This window comes from Cyclopterus lumpus, chromosome 9, assembly GCF_009769545.1.
Source record: "Cyclopterus lumpus isolate fCycLum1 chromosome 9, fCycLum1.pri, whole genome shotgun sequence".
Lineage (NCBI taxonomy): Eukaryota > Metazoa > Chordata > Actinopteri > Perciformes > Cyclopteridae > Cyclopterus > Cyclopterus lumpus.
The window spans coordinates 10,259,206-10,277,219 of record NC_046974.1 but is presented as its reverse complement, the minus strand read 5'-3'; the positions used below and the strand labels follow the sequence as shown (position 1 = coordinate 10,277,219).

Sequence of the window (18,014 nt, the reverse complement as noted above, 5' to 3'; positions counted from 1 at the left end):
AGCCTAACGACATACCCTCTTATAGGTTTGGAGTGATTGGTGACTCAACCGGTGAAAAGCACATAAACAACGTATAGCCAAATGATGAATAATGGAAGAACAATTATCATCTATAACAATGTAGTGTTCCCCTATTTCAGCATATGTGTGGTTTAATTTAAATCCAGCGAGGTTCTTGCCCTGGGTTTAGCCCTGTACTCATTATCCTTTTTTACATTTAAAACTGAACTAGATTTCCATTTCTATTGTGACTGGTCAACTGCTTGGTTACGGGTAATTAGCGTTAGGTTACTGCCAATTCTGTATTATTTTCCTCTGTTACTGGGCTTTGATATGAAAATGGTGTTGAATGGTTAAGGAAAGCTCAACAGGGAATGTGATTCGACGGCGTATGTGTCACTTATTGGGCATAGGCTCCGCCTCCTGCAGACTGGCAGCAGAGTGAACGTTGGTTCGGATGCAACACATTGAATGAAAGTCGGTGAAACGTTAGCAGGCTGTTGCCACCAGCAACTGGGAATAGCTCCTCGCCGTTAAGTTCTCGTATCCATACACTTGGCGAGACTGTGTGAGCAGAGATCAGCTTACACGTTGGAAAAAGAAAGGTTGGGGACATTTGTGGAAAGGGAAGGTAAGAGACGTGTGTGTGAGAACGCTAGCTCTCGTGGACCAAGTATTTCTGGTTAGACAGGTAGGTTAGCTAGCTAGTCGAACCGACCAACGTTACACACTAGTCATTTATTTATAGTTTGCCTGAGTTAATTAACAAAGAAGCAGTAGCTATACCGTGCATTTGTTAAGGTTAAGCTGTGGTACGTGTTTGAATTACACTGTTACTTCCTGTGTCTCTGCGTGCTCGTGCTACTGCCGGTATCAGTGCAGTTAACGTTAGCATGCTGGCTAACTTAGATATCATGTTGCATGTCCTCAAGACAAGCTGGCTAGCTCCTTGTGTTTGCTAACCGTGTGTATGTGGTACATGTTAGCTACATGTGGAGAGGTTACTTCCGTATTGCAACTGAGTCGTTATATGCAGATACCGGACGCTGTCTGCCTCTGTGTCTAGGACCGTTCCCGGTGTGTGGCAATGCAGCGGGTCACGGCGCAGCTCGTCGTCGGCCTGGTTGCAGCGGTGCTGTCGCTGCTGACAGAGCAGTGCTGGGCGGACGGCGGGGGCCTCAGCCTGGCAGAACGGGTTATCTGGGCTGTCAATTGCGGTGGTGAATCGCATGTAGACGTGCACGGTATCCACTTCAAAAAGGACCCGTTGGAAGGAAAACTTGGCAAAGGTGAGTCGATGTTAGCTAACTGCTGATGTGAATCTGCGTGCCTCGCTGGGCTTCACCTGTAAGGTGACATTGTGAAGGTAAAATCTGTTCTTCAGAGTAATCTACATTTCTAGCAGAAACCTCTGCGTGATCTGGCTTCCGCCACTAACCACACACTAATGAGGAGTCAGCATATCGGGCTACAGCTCCGCCTCTGTCAGTATGTAGAGGAAGCAGGTGATGATATGATCAAATTGACTGTAGTCATTCTTGGCTCCAGTTATGAGGCACATATTCTGTAATTGCAAGTGGTGAACACATTCTGGTAACGTGCCATTTGGGACAGAAGACCACTGTATTTCATTAAGTGCAGGGAAAGGTCAGGGCTTGTGCAATGTGTTCCTTTGCTTGACTTAAAACATGATCATTTTTCCAGTAATGCTGTTGTTAATGTGTATGCTATCTATTCTCCTTTTGTAGCATCTGATTATGGGGTGCGTCTGCCAATACTGCGCTCCAGTTCAGATGACCAGATTCTGTATCAAACGGAGCGCTACAATGAGGACACTTTTGGATATGATATCCCTATACGTGAGGAAGGAGACTATATATTAGTTATGAAGTATGCAGAAGTTTACTTCGCCCAGTCACAGCAAAAGGTATGGGAATTAATAAATCATAGACAGTGTGAGTGTGTATTTAATAAAGTTATTTTCCTCTGCACAGTTTGAAAGGACAATGTGTGCATTGAGCAAAACATGTCATTTGTTTCTGTTATATACATTTCACTGCACAATTGTGTTCAGACAGTACTGTGGGGGCTGTTGGAATACCCATCAGTGTCCTCTACTGTAGGCAACATGAATGTTAAGCTGTGTGCGTGTGTGTGGATAAGCCGGTAATCATTGCTTTATTTGGAAATATAGGTGTTTGATGTCCGTCTAAGCGGCCATGTGGTGGTGAAGGACCTGGATATCTTTGAGCGAGTTGGTCACAGTACCGCTCATGATGAGATAGTGTCCTTTTCTATTAGACGTGGCAAGCTGAGTGTGCAAGGAGAGGTGTCCACTTTCAACGGCAAGCTCACTGTGGAGTTTGTAAAGGTGAGTTGTGAATCCATGTCACGTTACGACAGTGGATGGATTCTTTAAAAGAAAAGCTATTCAAATGTCAAGAGTTTTGATAATACTATTTTTTCCCCACATGTATAAAAGTGTTGTCCTAGAAGGTCTATTGTTGAATCAGTTATTTTCTATATGAAATATAGTTTATTTTCTGAATGTGCGATGGAAAGGCTTTGAGAGAATAACCATTACACAAGTAATGTTACTTCATATTCAAATTACTTAAATAATAGGTAGTGTTGTCATCAAAATAAAGCAATTGTGTTGTGTCCCTCTCACTTTATCCAACATCAATGCTGACACTTCCTAAAACCTGATGTATATTACATTTCCCATACATTTGCCAGAGAGCAGTGAGGCGAGGCATTTTAGAGGGTGGATGACTTGTCAGTCAGCATTTGTTGCATTTCTCCTGCAAAACTTGGTACAAATGCCCATGGCTATATTAGGAATACATTTTTATAATGCCTAATATTTAAACGTGTAGTTAAGTGTGTGTTTGCATCTGTTTTAAAATGTGGGAAGTTGCTGCAGGCCACACAAATAATGTGTCAATAATAAATATTCCTTTCAAGCCATTTCTGATAAAATTCAAGATTTTGCTTGTGGGTTTTTAGAACATCTGGCTGTAGGCTCAATTTGGAGAGTGGCATATTTCAAAAAAGCTTTTTATGCAGTGCAATAACCTCATTCTCCTTTTTATTGTTGATAGGTCATGTGCCCTCGCTATTTATTTCTTTTAAAAAATACAAGTGGGACACACTGTCCACTCTTTGTTCTTACAATAAACGGACAAAATCTCACTAGCACAGGTGATTTTGTTTTGGACTGTCCACTTGTTCAGCAGAAATCCACCTGCACATGACGATCATTCTTTTAGAAGAAAATGAAAAAGAAAGACTGTATTTTTAATAATTGATGATTAGATAAAGGTGCTAGAACCATTATTTATGTGCTTCTTATAAGAAAACAAAAATAATTATCGACCATTGCTAGAAACAAGATTTAACATGACTCTTACATTTGACACTTGTGTTTCAGGGTTATTATGACAACCCCAAAGTCTGCGCTCTCTATGTAATGAAGGGGACATTAGAAGGTGAGTCCTGACACTGCAAACATACCCTTTAGCATTTTGCATACATGTACTCATTTTAGTAAAATAGTCACAATTAAGCTTAAGGACGTCCCAAAAAAAGGGATTTGGAAGGATGAAACTTTAAAAAAGGGGCACGAATAAATTAAAAAAACTGCATGATTTGTGTGCCACACAGTTCTCATTAAATCTCTACGTAAATACACACACATAGCATATATTGGCGACCTCTGACCTCACAACAGCGACTACAGGAAATTCAACCCAAATCAATGAGGTAAGATTGGTATTAATGTTGACTTTACCAGTTAGATGAAGTTGGAATGTTTTTTATAATGCAATGGTAAAGGCGTACAAACAACGTGCATTTATGTCCACATTCTTTTTGGAGAGACTTAAGTTGAGTTTTAGGACGTTTACGGGAGGATGGTTAAAAAAAACGAGTCCTGGTAGTACTTGTAGACTTAGTTGTAGCAGTGTTCTAATAAAGTGTTAGGATGCATTAATTTGTGAATCAATTTCACTGCATATGTTTTGGACAAACTACCTTTGCACTTTTTTACTGGACAGATGTGCCAAAACTTCAGCCTCACCCTGGCTTGGAGAAGCCCGAGGAAGAGGAGGAAGAAGAGGAGGATAGTGAGGCCGGCGAGGAAGGTGCGAAGAAAAAGGTCCCAGCAGGTTTCAAATACAGGGTCCAGTCAGGGCCCCGAACACCAAACCCATATGCAGCAGACAACAGCAGCCTAATGTTTCCCATCCTTGTGGCGTTTGGGGTGTTCATCCCCACACTGTTCTGCCTCTGTCGGCTGTGAGCTACAACTAGCGATGAAGGGGACGTCAAGCAGACGAGACGGAGTGAGACTATGGAGAGGGAGAGGGGGGAGGGGGGAGGGACACGGTAGTAACAGCAGCACAGGTAAAGGCATACACACAGAGAGAGCTTGGAGAACATTTTGACAACGGAGGACAAAAGGAGACAATAACTTTTCGGGAAGCCACTTTGCGAAGAAGCAAATGCTGCTGTTGAATTCTGCCGTTAAGCAAAGAAAATGAGATCTAGGAAGTGTAAGCTGTGTGCTTCTTTGTGAATGTGTTTCGCATCCACCTCTGCTGACAGTTTTGAACAATGTTAGTCATTTCCACTCAGACTGTGCATATGCCAGTCTTCAAGGTTTGAAACTACATTTCAGCAACTAAGGGATGCTCCGGAGTGATTGGTCTGGGCCCGTTTTATATACTAAAAGCATTGCGCTCTACTGTTTGTGGCAAGGAAGCCCACTCTGTTTAACACTCCTGCTTCACATCTGGTCAGACGTGGTCCCTAAAATTGGAAATGGTGCTGCCTAGAAATTGGTTAAATAGTCAGTGGAAATACAGTTGACATTTAAGAGACTCCCATTATTCTCAACTTGCCGCGTTTTTATGTCTTTCGACTCCGATCTAGTTTGTCATTTGTTGACGTGCCATCATCTTTTTGCCATAAATTCTTGAAAGAAGAAAGAACTTGCCGTCGAACCAGTTCTGTAGCTGGCGGGATTCTTTGCTGTCTAAGTCTGCCTTTTTATATAGGTTGTTTTTCCCCCAAATCTGTTGATGTCACGCATGATAGACTTATTTGGCATTGTTCCATCAAACACTGATTCAAGGCCATTAAACGTGTCTTCAACAGTAATCACAAACTCTTTTGTACTTACTTTTTTTTAAATTTTTTTTTTTAAACGATTCATTTTAAAGTTAAAACATTACAAAGTGAGAATGTGGAACAGTTTCTTTCATTAAGAGACACCTGAGTCAAAGTTTATGCTGTGAAATGCTGAAGCTAAAACGAGTCAGCATCTTTCCATCACTGTATTTTCTGAGAGCTTTGCCTTCTCTATTCATTTATTAAGTATGCATGCATGCCTGCCGCTTTGTTTCACCAAAGAATGTCTTTTTTAAATTTAGTTAGAAAAAGAAAACTTGGTGTCCTGTTTTAATTTGACAAACAGCTTGCAAATACCATTCTGTGAGGCCTCTGTGGCAAGTGGTTGAAATTGGCTATATGTGGATATACAGCACCTCTCACTTATCCAAATCGAAACGATTCAGAAGAATGGAGCGTTGGGAGCAGTTTATATCAGTGGCTAACCGGGGGGACGGTTGTGTTAAAAAAAAAAAAATTGTTAATTAGTTTTGGATTTCAAAAGGTACACTGTGTTGACTCTGATGGGCCGTGAACTTCAGTCCTCCATGTTATTTGAAACCAAGAGGCCAGCAGGCCGCTGGCGCTCCATACATCAAAGCATAAAGAATCTGTGCCAGTCAATGAACTTGTTTCAAACATCCCTAAAGTTGCTGTATGTGTGGTCCCACACGTTCATCCACCTGCAGTCAGAAATGAGAAAGCACAACATCTGTATAAGTAGAAAATCAAATGTTTACTTTACGTTATATACCAACAGTTATTGCATTTTCCACAATCTTCTCTCAGCCTTTTCAAATCTGTTGTCTTAAAACTTTTTAATGTGGACTGTAACATTTTGTTAATTATGTGTGAACTTTTCAGTGCAATTAAGCTACTTGTTCTGGCCCTTGGAATTGATTGAGCAGACTTCTTTTTTTCTAATTTAATCTAAAAGTCAAGCCTTTTTCACCACCTGGCCCCATTATCAGACTCCACTTCTTCTGTGTTTTAGTCTCAGCTTTTGGACAATGATATCTCTTTGCTTTGTGAACCCTCCTCTTTATGTATCTAGTTGCATCCCTTAAGTGCTTAGCTCTTACTTCAAGGGTGGTTTTGTAACTGCCTGCTTCATTAATGCTAATGTCCCCCAACAAGCCCTGCCAGTAGTGCTGTTGCCATATGCAGAGCTTGAAAATGGTTACTAATTCAGGTGTTGTGGATCCCGCCTCCTCGATTCTCCTTTCCACTTTGATTTGATGGCGAGCAAGATGTTAATGCCAGAAAATATTTTGTCAATTGTTGGTGTTTGAAATTTCTTTCTCCTTGATTTTATTTTGATGTAAACTCAACTCCTATTTAAGACATATACGCACCTTTTGGGTTTTTTTCTGAAAAGATGCAAAATGTTCATTTAATTCAGCACCAAAGTCACCGTGTCTACACAGTTGCGTGTGTATATAAGGTACTAAGTCACACTTTTATGGTGTGACAACGTTTTGTTCTCCTCACGTTTGTGCTGTAGGTGAGGTGTAGGGGTTCCTTTTGATTATCTCGAGATGACTTTGTGGCCTTTCTTCTGGGAGGGGAACGGTTGCCGGTACAGAGTATACCTTTTTTTTTTTTTTTCTCCTTTAAAGGTGCAGGCTGATGAACTGACTGTCGTAAAGTCAAATAAATGAGATTGTCTGAAAATATGGGATCTTCCATTCTATTATATATATATATATATATAATTTAAATCAGAGCGGGGCTGATCTGGAGATATTTTATAATGCTTTTGGATTTTTATGTTTGAATTTCTTTCCTCAGGATCTATTTTGTTTTTGTGTTTTTAAAACTTGATATTTTATTGGTGTGACATTTTGCACTGCCTCATGTATTTTAAATTCATGTCATTTTTGTGTGTTTGTCTTTGTTGCCTTGAATTATTGAATACATTGTGCTTTACTATCATTCACCTTGAGGTTGTTCTTTTGTTGGCTAATAGATAGATACGTTATTCATCCCCAGGGGGGGATTTGTTTGAAGCAGCAGTAAACATGTTTATATGAAACACACTTATCTGGGCTGGATTCTCAGTCCACAGAAACCACTCTGGTTTGGAGGAAGCGCCATCTGTCAGAATTATTATATCTTGAACCTCAACTTTTCTGGGAGCAAAGCCAGTCAAAAAAAGAACTGTTAAATGTAAGAACTGTTACGTCCAGTACTTGTTTCATTCCATTTAGTTTACTTGTTACTGTCAATATATCTCATAACTGAACTAGAGTGGTATGAAGATCTGCTTTTTGTTTTTTTTCTCTCTCGTCAGGTAAAGCAGTGAATGAGCCAGGCACTTAATTATTCCCTTCCATGACACCCACTTGTCTTGAAATGTAATTAATGTAAATTAGTTTGAGTCGACCATCCAACTTGTTGCTATTTCTCTTCTTTTCTTTTTTCTCCTCTTCAAAGCAACTAAACATGAGATGAATTTAAACTGAGACAAAATCAAACAACAAAACATCTGCCCACATGTCCATTGTCCAGGCAGCTGGCCACACACACACAAAGCCATTGATCACACAGTGAGTGCACCTAAATGAGTCCTACTGTATACTACATATACTTGTTTGAAATATTAGTGCTCCTCAGGGGGCTGAAAACAGCAGCAGGTTGACAGAAATGTATTCGAGACCCCTGATCTTACGCTGATGTGGCATATATCTAAAATGGCCAAGGCTGATAAATGCTGTCTCTTTTGAATAAATGTGCTATTTTATCAGAATGTGGTGCTGCCGTTATTCCACTCAGACACCCCTGAGTTCCCGCTGAGTACTTTGAGGTAACTACATGTGACTCCACAGCTTCCAAAGTCTATATTATATTATTTCCTGACAGATGTACAGAGTAGTACATAAAGTGCAGCAGGGTCACAGCACATGTACATGTCCTTTGTTTGTCCAGGTGTTGTTATTTCCATATTTTCCCACAAACTGTGAACACCTCTTTAAATAGAATCGCGTATCTAAAAGGTATTGGGAGCAGAATATCCAAAAGAGGAACACAGCTGAACAAAGTAGACTGAATCATGTCCATGAAAGAGTTGGCCTCACATTTATGTCACGAGGCATTGTTAGATCACGCTTTAATAACCAAATAACTTCATAAAGTTACAGTATATCATTAACTATTAACATGTGTGTGTATATATATATATATATATTTACAAAAAATACATTTATAAATTAATACATTTGACATTGAAGTGCATCATTTCCTTTTAGCTTTGAGGCTATATGTCTTCAGTAAGAAAACAGATTCACCAAATGAAATGTGTCCATGCCGAACACAGTCCAGTCCCAGTTTGACTTCATCTGTAGTACAGAGCCATGAAGGGTGTATGTGAGAGGTGAACACCGCCCGTTTCGCAGGATACCCCCGATGCAGCCTTGCTGCAGCCCAGGACCAGGCCCAGGTCCAGAGCAGGCAGCGTGTTGGCCACCCCATCCCCCCAAACATCAGCTTCTGTGTCCTGCAGAGCCCCAGAAGCAGGCCTTTCACCTGGTGGATACTTCCTAGAAGAAAACACCAGCCGCCTTATGTTCTCCAAGCTGGGACCACCTCCTGCACCACCCGTCGCCTGTTTCAGACTGTGGAAAAGGAATAGCAGATCTACTCTCAGCTCCACCGTGTTGCCCTGTGACCACAAACTGTACCTGGAGGTGAGAGACAACAGGGTTACAACCAGGCCGGACACTCCCAAAGGCCTCACTCTCACAACTGCTTGGTGTCTTCACAGGCTTTTAGACTGAAATAAGGATAAGTAAAGATCATATTTTTACCTTGTAGGTAAGTCTTGCTTTGCCATAGATGAAAGCACAGGATAGATATCCAGATGTTGTGGGTTGGAAAGTTGGAGGTGGAGCTCGGCTCTCATAATCGTCAAAGACAAAATCTCCCTGGTGAGCAGAAACTCCACAGCTGTGCCTGAGGAGGAGAAAAAGGGACAGTCGGGAGTCTGTCAGAGGCACAGTGCAGTTTAAGATGGAGCATTTCATGTCACAGAGCCACACAGACACTCTGCCAGGCTTAATACATCAGGACCACAGAGATGTGCTTTTCACTCCAAATACCTTGTTAATCTGTCAGCAGGATACCACAACACTTCTTGGAGGGGACATTAAGACTCATTTGTATGCAGAGAACATGGTGCATTAATCAAGTCATAAATGTCCTCCAAGCAGTTTTTCAAGCACATTAGCTTTTACTTGTACAGCTTATGACATTCTTGCACTCTTTCAACACAATATACATATTTGCATATGGCTGTTTGATGCATCTGTTTCTCTGCTGAATGAAGCAGCCTCCTCATTCATCCACATCCTCTCTGCATGTGAACTGGATGGGCAATGGAAATGTTCATTTAACGATCAATTTAAACTTTTAACGAGCAAGCTGCTCTTTTCTCTATTACATTATATATTCCATATAATGTTTATGCTGGAGAAATCTCCAAATCTAATGAGCCCGTTTTACGGTTATGTAATACAATGAAATTCATGACAATGATGCGTTTTGATGCAGTTTAATTGTTCACCACTGCACAGTGCTCTTGATGGTTGATGTCTATCGGCCTGCAGTCAGTGTGGAGATACCAGCTCCCCTGGTTATAATAGTTTGTTTATGTTGCATTAAACAACATTTAGTGAAAATAAAACCCATGGAAATTCAACCTTGAAGTTTAGATTACATTTCTTGGGGGTTGAGCGCTGCGACCCATCAAGGCCCACTGTGCCTCTCTTTGTAAATCATGTGTACCAGGACCACCACAGCAAAGTTCTACATGAGACTACAAGAAAATAACAAAGTTAATTGGGACATGGCATCCGTTTCCGTTGGATCTACTGCGTCTTACCTCCTCTCAATCGACCTTGAATTCCCTTTACGCTTCTGCAGTTTACTCCTTCTTGACAGCAGTGGTAAACCCGTCGGACAAAGCTAAAGAGGGATTTTCCTGGGAAAACCGGGTGCCGGGATGCTCCCGGGGAAAAGGGCCGGACGCGGAGCTGCAACCGCGTTGCATTATCCTCCGGAGCGTGTGTGTTTTCCAGCCACGGCGCCACCAGCTCTGCACACCGCTCCAGGTGGGTCTCCGCGACCCCGCGCCTCCAGCGCCTCAACGCGTCCGTGCGTAAAGTTGTTCCGGAGGACTCATCTGCAGTTTTCTGGGACTGTGACAGAAATCCCAGTTTGTCTACTGCGCGACCAAATACTCCAATGTCCCTTGTCGTCGCCGAGAAAAGAAATAGAGCAATCCAAATGCAGTGCGAGGAGGACATGGTGATATATCTCGAAATCCTGGCCTTTGGATGTTCACTGATAACAGGCAGCTTCTCTGTTGTGCCAACGCGCTCTCTCTCTCTCTCTCTGTGTGCCTGCTATATATCCCACTGACAATGGGGACATCTTACCACTTAGAATTTGAATCCTGACCCTCCTCACAGACCCTGCCCCTCTTTTTGTTCGAGCCCTTAACCACCCATTTACCCCCCACTGCTTTCTTTTAATGCGCCTGCATAATGAGGCGCCCCGAAGAGCGCCGACTCCAACCATTCAAATTCAGCGACTTGGCTAATGACTCTAATGACTCCATATCTGGAACATCAAGAACCATCTTATTACAACACATATAGCGCAGAAACATTCGGACAAAACATGAATAATAACATTTTATGAGCATGTGTTTCGCTTTTCAAATACCCTTGCGCACGTCCCTCTTCGGACCAGTTGTGACCAATTGAAACGAGGCATTAAGCTTGAAGTGAAAAACAATGGGTCCGGATTGCAGGGTCACATGCAGGCCGCTGATGGCCCTGAATAAGGCCGTGTAGCCCCTGTTGTTTTAAACAAGCATTTACAAAAGTAGCTCACAAGACTCAGCACTGAGAGGATCATGTATTCATTTAATTCCCACTAATAATGCACTACAGTATATCACAGTGGACCTCTTCTTAGCAAACATTAGAACATGTTTAACAAATGACACTTTTGATGGAAAAAAACTGTAGATCTAATAGCCACGTAGTTAAATAATACTTTGTATGCTGCTAAAGAGTTGATTTCAAATAAATAATCTTTATAAAAACTATTTTAGATCATTTTATAAACGTGTGTAATAAACCAAGACAGTTTTGCAGTGTGTGCAGCAAGTAAATGATTATGTACAAATGCAGTTAAATAGTAGAACGATTCTAACCTGGCTTTCGGCAAAATGTCCAATAAAATGAATAAACAGAAGAGGATTTTTGTTACATTTGTTTCAGTGACGATGAAAGGAAAATACCTGCAAACTGAAAATATTTCCAAATGTGTGCAGTGTGTTAATAGGAGCTTAATATGACAAAACTGTGCTTCAAGATACAAAAGGTAATGTGTTGGAGCATCACAAAAGAAAAAAAAAACAAGCATGAAAAATAACAAACTATAACTGAAACCTCATTGTTAACCAACCATCCGCTCACATTCATAGTTGTAATACAAATGTAGAAAATGCAACGTTCTGCTATTAATGTGAGTGCCATGAGGTTTTATAGCAGGTGCTAATATAATACAATGTAAAAGTAAACCGCAACAACAAAACTGAGTAAACTTTGAATCAGATTTTCAGATGTTCCCCATTGACTAAGTTACTCACAGGGCAGCTCTCCATATCTTAAGAAAGCCCAATGCTGTCCCGTCAGAGCAGGTTAACCCCGTGTTTCAGTAGTCTGTGTCGTGCCTTGCCGGGAAGCGAGAACGCACTGTCCTGGTGGTTAGGGATGCCAGAGTTCCTCAGTGAACCCCCGTGCTGCTGGAAGTACGTTTCCTGGGCCACGCTGCGGGTTCCATACACAGCAGCTCCAGCACTCCTGTGGTGAAAATGTCACATTTACATTTCAAGCTTGTAAGATGAAGACTTTATGCAAAAGAGTAAAGTGACATAAAACAGACAAAACATTAGAACTTTCCGTCCCAGTAAATGTGAGTTGTTGGAGTGTGATCTAGAGGAAGATCTTTTTGGGAGAGGTTGGATATGATGATAGACGAGATGAATTGACAGATCCAATCCCCACCCCCAACTTCTACTTGAGGAGCCATGAAAGGAATGAGACCCCCCCCCCCCCACCACCACCACCACCATCATCATCAAGTCACTGCCATACTGACCTGATAATAGCCTCCTGCAGAGTTTCAGTGTTACAGAAATGTGAGTGAAGAAGTGATGTGGCTCTCACAAAAGGACGCTCCGGGGCTCCCCCTGGTCGACCAGACAGGTTGGCTGCATTGACACACAATAATAAGAGACTCAGTACCACAGTGGCACATCAACCTGGACATGCGGGCCTGCTGCACAAAGGAATGCTGATCACAGTCGTACTAATTAGCCATTAGCTCATGCAAAGAAAAATATAAACTACAACCCCGCCCCCCTCCTCGTCCCCAGGTAGAGATGGGCAGAAGATACTCACCTCAAGAAGAAAAGTGAAAAGTGGGGAAACTGGGAAAGACAGAATTTTCAGTAAATATTAGAAATGCAAAAAAGATGCAAAGCGAGTTAAGAACACAAGAGAGACTAAGAGTGAATGATGGGAGGAGATAGTTTAGAGTGTTATGGACGCCTCACTTGTCAGCGTGCTCTGAATGCAGTCAAAGTGGGCAAAGATGTAGGGTCCGGGAGTGCCTGGGGCCCCTGGAGAGATGGTCCTCAGATGGGCCTCTAGTCCATTGAGTGACGCCAGGCTGCTGTGATACTGGATACAAACCATAGAGGAAGAGCCTTATGTTACCAAGACCACTTCAGTGCACTCATATACAGCTGGGGGATTACTGAGGTAGGCATTGGGATGTGTTACATCAGCTGTGCCATGAAGCTTGTATTCTTAAAAAGAACTACGGTGCATCTTTTTTTCAAAAACTCAATATCTTAATGTGACAAATGATTATGTAGATTCACGTTGTTTCTCACCACTTCCTCCATAGAATCTGTGTCACTCAAGAAGTGAGGCTCCACCAGCAGAGCCAGCACCAAGCCTTTCACCCGGTGCAGGTACAGCGTCATGGGAATCAGTGGACACTCCTCTTGGATGTCGAAAGCACCAGAGCGAGGAGGATCTGGTATCTCTGCCGAGTGGCCCTGAACATTCCCACAGACACCTCTACTGACCTCTTCCAAAACTTTATCGTCATGGGATTCCTCCGCCCCTCTGAAGTCAAATACTGTCCCACAAGCGGTGTCCCCATCTCCTCCATTAAGATGGGAGCGTTCTCCAAACAATGAACTGTCTCCATTATGCATCTGGCTGACCGTGTCTCTGTTGCTGTGAAAACTGTGATAATATGACTCATCCAGCACTTCCTCCTCAGCTTCAGGGGAGTGGTTTCCATTTGAGAAAGGGGGCTCTAACTGCGTTGGGGGATCGGCGAAGCTCTGCGACAGATCTGGGCTCAACACAGAGCTGTCTGACAAGCGAGGACCGAAGGACACCTTCTGTGGAGACTGGGAGGAACCTGTATCGGATGGCTCTGACTCGGTGGAGGGAGTGTCGGATAACGTTCTTGACAGGCGGGTCTTCCTTGGGGGGGTGCTTTTGTGTGGAGTAGAATGGGAACTGAAGGATAGAAAACTTAGGCACTTAGAATTCTCTGGGAAATGCTTCACAAACAGGACAGGAACTAAGTGAGGGAAGACGCTACCTGAAATCTTTGTCGACGGGGGCGGATTGCAGATACTGAAGTTCAGACATGATCAGGAACACAGTAGTGGAGCTGACGGTACTCGGTCCACTAGACCTCTGGGCCTGCATCAAAATTAAAACACTGGTGTGAAACTTTTCACAGGAATAGTTCAACACTTTGTATATACACTAAATTCTCAGCAAAATACAAAAACATTTTGTTATATTATTTAGTCCAAATAAAGATTGCAAAATATTGTAAAAAAATGCCAAACTGCTAGGCCAGTGATTAGTTTACTTCTTTAAATGTTTTATACAGAACTGGGGGCTCTTGGTGAGAAAAGCTTTATTTAGCATGTAGTCCTGCACTCGCGTCTCACCTCAGTGTACGTTTCACTCTCATGAACCATCACCTTCATTGTGAGATCTGGAGACATCTGTGTGCTGACAACCCTGTGGAGAAAAGGCATATAAGTGAGATTTCAAAACCTGTTATTAACAAAAAGCTATCCCACTGGCAGGTCAGTACAGTCAACATGTCAGCTCACCTTCCTCTGAACAGAATACAGCCCGCTGCCACAAGAGGGCAGCGCTGACACGCCTGGAGGATGAGGGCAGCTTTGAGCAGGAGAAGTGGATCAATCTGGGGACAATAATTCAAATTGTTGCTTTTCAGTTCATGTAAAAGCACAGACACTGAAAGGTGAGAAATATACAATGTATCAGCAAATAGCGTTATCAGTTAAGTTTTTACACCAAGAGACACTAATACAAGACACTGTCATATTGGACGATATGTTTTTATTATGCCACGTCATCTGTTGTATAATGTAACAGAATTGGCATGTCTCAATGTTTTTTGCAAAATCTAGAGAAGTATACCACAGTGGGATCTTACAAAATATGCTTTAATCTATTTCAATCTATTATAAGTGCAATGAATATGCAGAAAGTTGGCCAAGACACATTGAACACTTCCACAATATACAGGACATTGTGACAGTCATATCCTGTCTGAGAACAACTGTGTGCAGCAGCATTAGAAAAGCAATTGTGGAACTGCGACACCATTTTGTACGTACGTTAGTTGAGTCAATCGTTCTCAAGCAGCTGAAGATGTGATGAAGCTCTAAGGATCCTGACTGCAGGTGTGAGAGGTACTGCGCCCATCGACGAGCCAGAGTTTCTTGACTGTTAAGCTAAAGTGCAAAACAAAGTTTAAATTACAATAAGCAACTTTTAAATTACAATGCAATGAATACATTTAAAAAACAAGCAAAATAACCTATTGATTTAAAAACTGAATAATTGCCTAGTTTCTGTTTTTTATGTGACTTTTACTCAGATTGTTTGTAGATTGCTCTATCTACCCAGAAAGAAAACAAGGCTACTAGACAACTGAAGAGTGCACCTGGTAGCTTCGTCGGACGGAGCCGTTGTAGAAACAAAAGAGGTTTATTAGCTGATCCAGGAGCTCACAGACACTGATGGTGGAGACTTCCACTGAGCAGCCCAGAGCCTGGGAGGAACAAAAAAAAAAAAAAAATCATCAAAGACTATTTTTTTTTTTTTAAAGTCAGAAACATCTTAAAAAGTTGCAGCTGAACCACCTGTGTGCTCACTCACCCAAAAAAAGTCATCTTTCATCCGGATGGAAAACGTGTTGTGGCGCAGCCTCAGTATGCGCACAGGGGAGGAGGAAAGTTCAGAGACACAGCGGCCAGCGCCCGCCAGCTGACCACACAGCAGCTCCTGCTTATCTAAAGGGGTCTGACAGAAATATATGTAGAAAACAACTGAGATTACAGAGATAAAAACGGTGGGTACAAATATAAGCACATAAAGAAGCTTTAGGTGACCAAGCATGTCACATGCAATCATTTCTGGGGGTGTGATACCTCTTCAGGGTAGAAATAGCAGATTCCCTCTCTGGTAAGATCACCTTCTCCTTTGACTTTGCATCCATCATAGAGGAAGAAATAAGTGCACCTGCAAAATAAACACAGAAAGACATGTCTGAATGATTCATTAAATGGCTTTGGTTTGGTTACGTGCATGGAGTGGATAATTCATTCATTCTTCCTCATTAACAGCTCGTTGTTTCAGTCCCTCGCTTTATTGATATACTTGTTAAGAAAAGACAAATGTCCAACATGTGTTAGAGTAGCTGTGACGCTCAAGCAACAGGGCGTGCGTGGCTGCCCAGGTAATGTGATGTGCATGTCGTATGTTTGGTGTACAATAATAATAATCGGTATTAACTCGTGTTCAAAAGGGGACCGAGAACGCACACAGATCAGAGTGGTTTGATTTCACCAACAACAGACACCAGTGACAACAGACACCAACAACAGACACCAGTGAGCACAGCTGAATGTTTACGAGCCTAACTATCCTGCAGTAAAGTAAAGTCTCAGCTGATCTTACCTTCTTGAGTCTGGCAGCATGAGCTCCGTCATCACCAAGGAAAGCCCAGAAAAAAGCTGGAAGTCGCTCAGTCATTCGTTGTCTTATACCTGTGTTTTTCCTACGCGACAGACTGAAGATGCACTCTGACAAAAAAAAAGAAAGAAGTAGAATTGAAGCTGTGAGCTGTAACTCCGAGAGAGATGTTACAAATCCTCCGACGCACCGCAGCTTTGTCACAGAAAACAACAAAAGTACAATATTACATGTGTAATGTTGTTCTCGTCCACTGTTCTCGTTGAATTGCTACTTAACGTTTGAGAGGGTTAGCGCCACTTGAGGAATGCGGGTCAGTCAGTCACACGTATCGTTAGTGGAAGTCATGTGAAAGTATGGCAAGCTTACAGGGACAAACTAGTGGCCATTGAGAAATAATCAACGAGCCATAGAGGTAGAATATATACTCTCATATATACTCCTACGTTAGTTTAAGCAGGCTATAAATCGCACTACCTCAATATAGAAAAAAGCATTATTAAACGTGTTGTTACATTATTACTGATGAATCACCGTACAAATAAAATGTTTATGTCACGGGGTAATTTTAAGCTATACACAACTCTACTTTGGGATATCTCAGTCTGGAGCAATGGATCATATTATAAGATATTATTATGCTTTCTATGTTAAATCTTGCTCTTCAAAGTATAGCTGTCAGACATATAGTATGTGGAAATACTCTGGTGACGGATAAGTACCATCAAATTGTGCATAAGCCTATGTCCAGTATATGTACTTCAAGGGGACCACAAAGGCCCCAGGTAGCTGGGGTCTCATAGAAGTCACTGGTATTCTTAGATGTACTCTATAACCATTGATACTGTGCATAATTACACTACTGGTAAATCTGCTTTATATGGAGATTAAATATCATTCTTTAAATTATTCAAAAGTAAGGAGCACACAGCCATATGGAGTAGTCAGGTAATGTCACGTGTGCTTACGTTAAATATATATGAAAAGAGACTGCGTAGAAAATGGATCTTACAGTGCATCTAGCTTTGAAGCCATAGTGAATCCTATTTTCAATGCTCGATTGAAGATGGCTTCAGAAATTGACCGCGTGACCGCGCGCAGCTCTCAGCCAATGGCTGGATTAACGCGCGGTCACAGTGGAGTCATCTGATCACGCGAGATCTGCCTCTCTATTCAGGAGTCAGGACTCAGGTTCATATCCTGGATCCAATTTTAATCTTTGGAGGTCAAATTGCGCTCCCAATAAATCGCTAAGCAGCGCGCCATCTTGAATGTGCCCAAACCTCCGTGCAGGAGTGCAGAGACCTCTGAGAAGGCGTCATTTCCGGGGTGGTGTTGACGAGCACTTGACGAGCACTCAGGCGAACGAACGACATTAGGAAAGAACAAGGTCGTGGAGGATGGGCAGCAGCAAAACAGACGATAATAAACACAATACTCACAATTAGTGTAAGATTGAAGCGTTCGATCAATAAATGTATTAAAAGAATGAAGCTGGCAACTGTGTGTTTGTTTCCCTTGCTGTGTGATTATGTTGATATATGTATCTGGCTTAAATATTGTTTGTTAGGGTTATGAGTCTGCGCGTGCAACGTGTTCGGTTTAATTAGTTTAGGTGCAGTTTTAATTAACAGCACATGATTGTCCTATTTCTGTCATTGACTCACTTTCTGCTCAAATACTGTAACGTTGCTCTTGTAAGCGTATTGTCTCATTTTAGGA

The 18,014-nt window shown here is 42.0% G+C and overlaps 3 protein-coding genes across 6 annotated transcripts; 1 reads left to right on the top strand and 2 right to left on the bottom strand.

Annotated features, from left to right (window-relative positions):
• Positions 1-428: 428 nt before the first annotated feature.
• Positions 429-7,107, top strand: mlec (malectin). The gene is made up of 6 exons (XM_034541716.1): positions 429-631; positions 1,067-1,289; positions 1,749-1,927; positions 2,195-2,371; positions 3,434-3,491; positions 4,059-7,107. Exons 2-6 carry the CDS (start codon positions 1,088-1,090, stop codon positions 4,301-4,303), a joined length of 861 nt encoding a protein of 286 aa, XP_034397607.1. The 5' UTR covers positions 429-631; positions 1,067-1,087; the 3' UTR covers positions 4,304-7,107.
• Positions 7,108-8,391: 1,284 nt separating this feature from the next.
• On the bottom strand, positions 8,392-10,980 carry si:ch211-170d8.2 (uncharacterized protein LOC571755 homolog). The gene is made up of 3 exons (XM_034542086.1): positions 10,052-10,980; positions 8,979-9,123; positions 8,392-8,852 (listed from the first exon to the last, which is right to left on the bottom strand). Exons 1-3 carry the CDS (start codon positions 10,473-10,475, stop codon positions 8,507-8,509), a joined length of 915 nt encoding a protein of 304 aa, XP_034397977.1. The 5' UTR covers positions 10,476-10,980; the 3' UTR covers positions 8,392-8,506.
• A 99-nt stretch (positions 10,981-11,079) lies between these two features.
• Positions 11,080-17,567, bottom strand: hps4 (HPS4 biogenesis of lysosomal organelles complex 3 subunit 2). Of its 4 annotated transcripts, XR_004609985.1 has the most exons (14): positions 16,523-16,659; positions 16,278-16,402; positions 15,749-15,839; positions 15,477-15,620; positions 15,262-15,369; positions 14,933-15,049; positions 14,399-14,493; positions 14,231-14,303; positions 13,870-13,973; positions 13,142-13,784; positions 12,800-12,926; positions 12,645-12,673; positions 12,343-12,454; positions 11,929-12,044 (listed from the first exon to the last, which is right to left on the bottom strand). XR_004609985.1 is itself a non-coding variant. In XM_034542083.1 (13 exons), the coding sequence occupies exons 2-13, from the start codon at positions 16,307-16,309 to the stop codon at positions 11,873-11,875; spliced, it is 1,818 nt and encodes a 605-aa protein (XP_034397974.1). In that variant the 5' UTR covers positions 16,310-16,402; positions 17,305-17,567; the 3' UTR covers positions 11,080-11,872. The 4 variants fall into 4 exon arrangements, 3 of the variants coding, with proteins under 3 accessions (XP_034397974.1, XP_034397973.1, XP_034397975.1); XM_034542083.1 differs by lacking the exons at positions 12,645-12,673; positions 16,523-16,659 and adding an exon at positions 17,305-17,567 and having other exon boundaries at positions 11,080-12,044; XM_034542082.1 differs by lacking the exon at positions 12,645-12,673 and having other exon boundaries at positions 11,080-12,044.
• Positions 17,568-18,014: the final 447 nt, after the last annotated feature.

What these genes read in the sequence shown, in the direction of transcription:
- mlec (XM_034541716.1), top strand. Translation starts at nt 1,088, where the DNA reads ATGCAGCGGGTCACGGCGCAGCTCGTCGTCGGCCTGGTTGCAGCGGTG. An exon ending in GGAAGGAAAACTTGGCAAAG is followed by an intron (nt 1,290 to 1,748) that starts GTGAGTCGATGT and finishes CTCCTTTTGTAG; the next exon opens with CATCTGATTATGGGGTGCGT. An exon ending in TCACTGTGGAGTTTGTAAAG is followed by an intron (nt 2,372 to 3,433) that starts GTGAGTTGTGAA and finishes CTTGTGTTTCAG; the next exon opens with GGTTATTATGACAACCCCAA.
- si:ch211-170d8.2 (XM_034542086.1), bottom strand. Translation starts at nt 10,475, where the DNA reads ATGTCCTCCTCGCACTGCATTTGGATTGCTCTATTTCTTTTCTCGGCG. An exon ending in TCAAGGTCGATTGAGAGGAG is followed by an intron (nt 9,124 to 10,051) that starts GTAAGACGCAGT and finishes TCTCCTCCTCAG; the next exon opens with GCACAGCTGTGGAGTTTCTG. An exon ending in AAGCAAGACTTACCTACAAG is followed by an intron (nt 8,853 to 8,978) that starts GTAAAAATATGA and finishes TCTCACCTCCAG; the next exon opens with GTACAGTTTGTGGTCACAGG.
- hps4 (XM_034542083.1), bottom strand. Translation starts at nt 16,309, where the DNA reads ATGACGGAGCTCATGCTGCCAGACTCAAGAAG. An exon ending in GAACGATTGACTCAACTAAC is followed by an intron (nt 14,494 to 14,932) that starts GTACGTACAAAA and finishes TATTGTCCCCAG; the next exon opens with ATTGATCCACTTCTCCTGCT. An exon ending in CAGATTCTATGGAGGAAGTG is followed by an intron (nt 12,927 to 13,141) that starts GTGAGAAACAAC and finishes GTTTGTATCCAG; the next exon opens with TATCACAGCAGCCTGGCGTC.